At 27.4% G+C, this 6,043-nt stretch overlaps 2 protein-coding genes across 3 annotated transcripts; both read right to left on the bottom strand.

The window, feature by feature from the left end:
- Positions 1-60: 60 nt before the first annotated feature.
- Positions 61-1,602, bottom strand: LOC112465552. The gene is made up of 3 exons (XM_025033133.1): positions 1,241-1,602; positions 326-635; positions 61-156 (listed from the first exon to the last, which is right to left on the bottom strand). Exons 1-3 carry the CDS (start codon positions 1,600-1,602, stop codon positions 127-129), a joined length of 702 nt encoding a protein of 233 aa, XP_024888901.1. The 3' UTR covers positions 61-126.
- Positions 1,603-2,670: 1,068 nt separating this feature from the next.
- Positions 2,671-6,006, bottom strand: LOC112465551 (odorant receptor 94a-like). 2 transcript variants are annotated; one of them, XM_025033132.1, is made up of 5 exons: positions 5,635-6,006; positions 3,976-4,311; positions 3,628-3,829; positions 3,268-3,423; positions 2,671-2,883 (listed from the first exon to the last, which is right to left on the bottom strand). In XM_025033132.1, the coding sequence occupies exons 1-5, from the start codon at positions 5,994-5,996 to the stop codon at positions 2,827-2,829; spliced, it is 1,113 nt and encodes a 370-aa protein (XP_024888900.1). In that variant the 5' UTR covers positions 5,997-6,006; the 3' UTR covers positions 2,671-2,826. The 2 variants fall into 2 exon arrangements, with proteins under 2 accessions (XP_024888900.1, XP_024888899.1); XM_025033131.1 differs by having other exon boundaries at positions 2,671-2,879.
- Between the last annotated feature and the right edge of the window lie 37 nt (positions 6,007-6,043).

Genomic DNA, 6,043 nt, shown 5'->3' with positions numbered 1-6,043 from the left:
GTTAACATACAAGATACATATAATGTCATTTCAATATGTTTGGCTTTTGTTGTTGCTTTACTTATTTGATAAAGGCTGAAGCATATCACCAATGTACTCATTATAAATTGGATAGTAATAATCAGTCTAAATTTCGTATTTATAACAGACACAAGTCTAGAATATAACAATTTTGTTTGTTTAATAATATATTGTAATAAAATTAATTCTTGATATAAACGATATTATGTTAAGAAGTATACGATAATAATTCTTATTATATAAAAATTTGTAAACATGGCAAAATAGTAAAGCTCAACCTGAAGATATGGTAATGATGACGTACGCAATCGCGAAGAACGTCTGAATAAGATACAATTTTTCTCAAACGATAAGTAAAGATCTCTATTTGGCAGCAAACATGTACTAATAATCCACAGATGAGAGTATCGAAGCCAACATTTAAGAATGCTGCGACAGTCAAACTTATCAGTTGATGAATGTAAGCCAGATAGAACAGTAACGTTGATGAGTAGTCAAATGGTAACCATGCTCTGTATGTTAATTTTCTATGTCTGAAGTTTATAGATAAAGAAGATAACATGATACATGATAATGTTACAGTTCCCAAACATACGAAGCGCCAAGTATTAATTCTAAAATAATTATAAAATGTTTGTCAAATGTAGAGTAAAGTTCCTATATTTTATAACATATAAATTCTATTATTAATATTTTTATTCACCAATTAAGTCTTAAGAGAATTTAACGCGTTTTAAATTCTTCTAATTTTGGATTCGGTCATAATGAAAATTTTTAGACCGCATTTGTTATTTAAGAGTAAAAAAATTTATTATAAAATAGAAAATATAAGGAATTATATCTTTTTTTTTTCAAGTATTCCATTCAATTCCTTACAAAATTTTCGCAAAGAGTAACTTTTTTGCTTTTATAAATACCGGTCTCAAAATTTTTATTAGAGGATCCAAGATACAAATCGAACAGAAAAATGCGGAGTCTTTTAGGACTTCATGGGTTAAATAAAAAATTTTCTATTTTTAGGTAAACATGTTCTCCTGTTGCATGTTTCTATTTACCATACATTAATTATATCTATTATGCATTTAAATAGAAAAAGAAATCTCTTATACGTAAAAAATTTAAATATAGAAAGTAACACAAAATAAATTTTAATAGTTTTATTAATATTAAGTAATAATACAATATATTATAATATTATTGATGTTTTGATAGTACTTACTGTATGCTTTTATCGAATTTATAGAGAATATTAATTTCAGTCGATCTCGACGGTCTACACGGTTTCTCCATCAATATGTCGACCAGCATGATAATGTTTTTGCGATTTATGAGCATAATGAACGATTTACAGCAAGAAATAAACATGCAAATTAGTACAAAGAAATTATCAGAAAAATCGTCAGCATTGTCAACTGTTAGAATTACGTCCATCAATTGCGAGAGCAAAAAGGTATTTAGTAATAAAACTATTATACTTGCATACACGTAGTATGCTAAGCGTTTATGCAATGATGACCAAGAATCTGGTCGCCAACATCCACATATCGTTAAAAGTATGAAAGTCAACTTAAGTATGCGCATTTTTAAAAAAATCTTTTTTAATATCATCTGCGAAGCACACAATACATGGAATTGTTCACTGCAAACTTTGTGTAACGTACAATGCTATTAATTAAACATATTTTCAAAGTAATTTGCAATTTTGACAGTTAAAAACGCTTCTGTTTTTGTTATAAAAGTTCAATAGATATTTCTTCAATTTTTTAAATTATATTTACGAATGTTATTTGTATATGACATTTATAACCAATGAAGATTTCTAATTAATCTGATAACTGTAACTGTGAATATTGTGGTAATTGCCTTGAAAAACGAATGAAATTATTATTATTGTAAAAAAGGAATACTTTAAGTGATATCACAACCGATAGATAAGAGTATAGCAAGCACCAAAATCTTTAGACTGACTGGCGAAAGTCGACAGTCTATAGCTTTGCTGTGGATCGAACTTCATAGATGTATAAGATATATTCATATGCGTGTGTCCATATTTCCACCCTTCGCAGTTGGCAACTTCATTATTCATTTTATAACGTATCCCTCGCAATATATACCTCGGGAAATAATATTTTTATAAATCGATATGCAACACGTATATACATCAGTTGCAAAATTCACATACATTACGATGACATAGTGAAATTATACCTTTAAATACAACAATGTTTTTCAGAGGCGGAGTAAAGAAAATATACAAGACAGAATTCTCAAATATTGAACAGAAAATTGTATCTTTGTTTAATATTGGTATACTATTATAATTCTATGCTATTTAAGCTCTAGATATTTAAATTTTCTATGAAATTTTAATCTTTCTATAGCTATTGATGTTATCCATACTTTGACAATACTTATAGTGCTATCCCTTCGTATTGATTTTAGGCACTGTAATTTCTGATTTCCACGTTACAAACAGAAGATGTTAAAATTATATTACATTTACAAAGTGTGTCATAAAAGACAAGATAGATAAGAATCTTTAAAATGTAAAATATAAATATAAAACAGATGTTAATAAGTGTAAAAATATAAGAAAAATACGTAATAAAATAAACAACTCTTTTTGGTTATCTTTTTCTATTATTTTCATAACGTGACAGATTAAATGTGGTATGTTAAGTGAAAGCAACTAATGCTAATTATTATAACTAATTGCAAATATACTATCTTCTCTCTTCTTTTCTTGGTTCTTCTCAGATTTAATATGATATGAGTAATACTTAAATCCATCAGTCTCCCATAGAATCAATCTTGCAGCTTTTGTGTAAGTAAGTTGTAAGTGGAATAAGACATTTTAACTAGCTAAAATCAGTAAACAATTTTAATGGTTATCTAAATAGATTTAATAATTAATAAATTTGCAGCTAATTTTGTCAACAATAGTATCAGATACATTAAATTTTAACATTAAATACATATAGTTCTGAATTTGTTTACATTATTCCAAATAATAATTCCAAATTTTCAATATTTTCCAAACTTATTTAATAAATAGCGTGAATAATTTTAATTTATTAAATAATTAAAATAAAAATAAAAATATCTGTCTTTTGTTAAAATTATTTTAATAATATAATAAATCAATTTATTATAAATTATTCTTCAAATGTAGAACATCTCTATATTTAAATACATCTAAAATTAAAATTTGGCGAAATTAGCTTTATAACAGTTATTTATACTAACACCCATAAAGGTTTCAAGATTCACGGGCATAATACGAGCACAAGTAATCTGAATAGGTGTGACTGTCCGCCTCATTATTATCATTAAACACTTTTTTTTATTTTCGTCCAATGTCAGCCACTCAGTTTCGAAAATATTGTCAATCATTTGGTGACTCTATTAAAACATGTAAAATGTATGCATAGATAACATTTGTGTAAGAAATAAAATATATTTATATTACTGATACCTCGTAAATATTAAAATGATTTAATAACAGATACTGTTAGAATTTTGCAATAAAATTTAGACCGAATAGATTCAGCATTAAATTGAAAATCTATACCTACCGTACCAGCTAAATTATATCTATTACCATACCTTTATCTTTAATTCGTTCCCATACCAACAATACAAGAAGTTTTGAACTAAAATAGTAGCCACATATGTTATCATGTCAATATGTTTGCCTTTGGTTGTTGCTATACTTATTTGATAAAAGCAGAAGCATATCATCAATGTAGTTAATGTAAATTGGATAGCAATAGCCAGTCTAAACCTCTCATTTACAGTAAACGCAAGTCTAGAATTTAACAAACTGTTCGTATAATAACATATTTTAATAAAATATACTGGAAGAACGATATTATATTTAGATGTATGTACACGATATTAATTTAAAAACTATTGAGTAAATTTTGTAAAATTGGCAAAATTGTAAAACTTAACCTGAATATATCACAATGATGACGTACGCTATCGCGAAGAACATTTGAATATGATACAAAACTTCTCAAACGATAAGTTAAGATCTCAATTTGACAGCAGATATGGACTAATAATCCACAGATGAGAGTATCGCAACCAACACTAACGGCTGCTGCGGCAAACATAGCTATCATTTGATAAATGTACGTCAGATAGAACAGAAACGTTGATGAGTAATCAAATGGCAACCATGTTCTGAACATTAATGTTCTCTTTTTGAGGTTTATAAATAAAGAAGATAACAATAAAGATAATATTGTTGCTGCTGGCAAAGATGCGTAGCGCCAAGAATTAATTCTAAAATAATTATAAATTTTCTCAAATACATATACATATAATAATCTTCATATATTTTATATAAATTTTATCTTTATCTACTTATTTATTTATTTATTTATTTATTACGCTTTTAAATCCTTGTAACTGCGGTTGTAATACAAATTTTTAGATCGTATTTCATATATGTATAAAAGTAAAAGGAGTTGCTCTTTCCAATAATGTAGTTAGCATTAAAGAAAGATCCAAAAAAATTACAAGGATTGAAATTAGATATCAATGAGTAAATAAGTAAATTGGTCTATTTACTGAAAAATATTTAACTAATAAATAATTTTGTCTATCTTGTTAAGTAGAATTTATATTATAGGCTACTCAAATAATAATAATCATACAGATTTATTCTACTCAGGAACGAAGTTGAAATTACTTATTAGTTGAATATTTGTCAGTAAAGAGATAGAGATCACTTACTTCTTTTATTTTCACTTTCAACTTTTAATCTTCTTTTTTAGATATTCCCTCGCCGACTATAGACCGTGGCGGGTTTTTGTATGACAGGATGCCTCTAGCGATATCGGACTGACAAGGTACCTCATGACCCAACACTAATTACCATTTATACCACCTTTTAGAACAACGTGGATTGTTAAAAAAAATCTCGTTTTGAAAATTAAAATATTTTTTTGAACACTATAGATATCGGAATCAAATTAAACCATATTTGTTTGAGCTCTCCTAAGGTATCCTACTCCCCAGATTTTTTTCAAAGTCCTAACTTTTCTCGTTCCGGAAAAAAAAACTTTTTGACTTTTGAGTTTTACGTTATAACTTTGGAACCACGTTGTTCCAGAAGCTGGTAAAAATGATAATTTAGTGTTGGGTCACATGAGGTCTCTTATGTGGTCCCTTACGTGTGAAAATCAGCCTGATATCGCTGGAGGCATTTCGCCATACGAAAACCGGCTACGGCCTTTTCAGAAAGAGCAATTCATCTTACTTCTAAATACCAATGCATTCTAAAAATTTTAATTATAAGATTCGAGATACAAGGTAATAAAACAGAAAAATGCGGAATCTTCTAGAAACTTTGTAGGAAACTCTAGAACTGTATATAGGTTAATTTAAAAAACATTATATTTTTAATAACTCTTGCGCATGTTCTGTTGCATGTTTCTAATTGCATACATTAACTATATAAAAACATTTAAATAGAAAAAGAAATCTTTACGTAAAAAATCTGGATATAAAAAGTAACACAAAATAAATTTTAATAGTTCTATCAATATTATACATATAATAATACAATATATTATGATATTATTGATGTTTGTTAATACTTACTCTATACTCTTATCGAATTTATAGAAAATGTTTATTTCAGCCGATGTCGATGGTTTACATGGTTTCTTCATCAGTATTTCAATTAGCATAATAATGTTTTTGCGATTTATGAGCAAAATTAAAACTTTAAAGCAAGAATTTAACATGTCCATTATAAATAAGAAACTATCGCAAAAATCGTCGGCATTGTCCACTATTAGGATGAGATCTATTATTAGCAATAGCGTACCGGTACTCATTATGAAAACTATTATGCTTGTATACACGTAGTACGCTACGCGTTTATGCAGTGATGACCAAGAATTTGGTCGCCAACATCCACATATCGTTAAAAATATAAAAGACAAGTTAAGTATGCGCATTTTTGAAAAGATTATCTTCTTTTATATTACCTGCGAAACACACAATA

Source organism: Temnothorax curvispinosus, unplaced genomic scaffold (assembly GCF_003070985.1).
Source record: "Temnothorax curvispinosus isolate PA1 unplaced genomic scaffold, ASM307098v1 QBEX01015335.1, whole genome shotgun sequence".
In the NCBI taxonomy this organism is placed as follows: domain Eukaryota; kingdom Metazoa; phylum Arthropoda; class Insecta; order Hymenoptera; family Formicidae; genus Temnothorax; species Temnothorax curvispinosus.
This window is presented reverse-complemented; position numbering and strand designations above follow the sequence as displayed.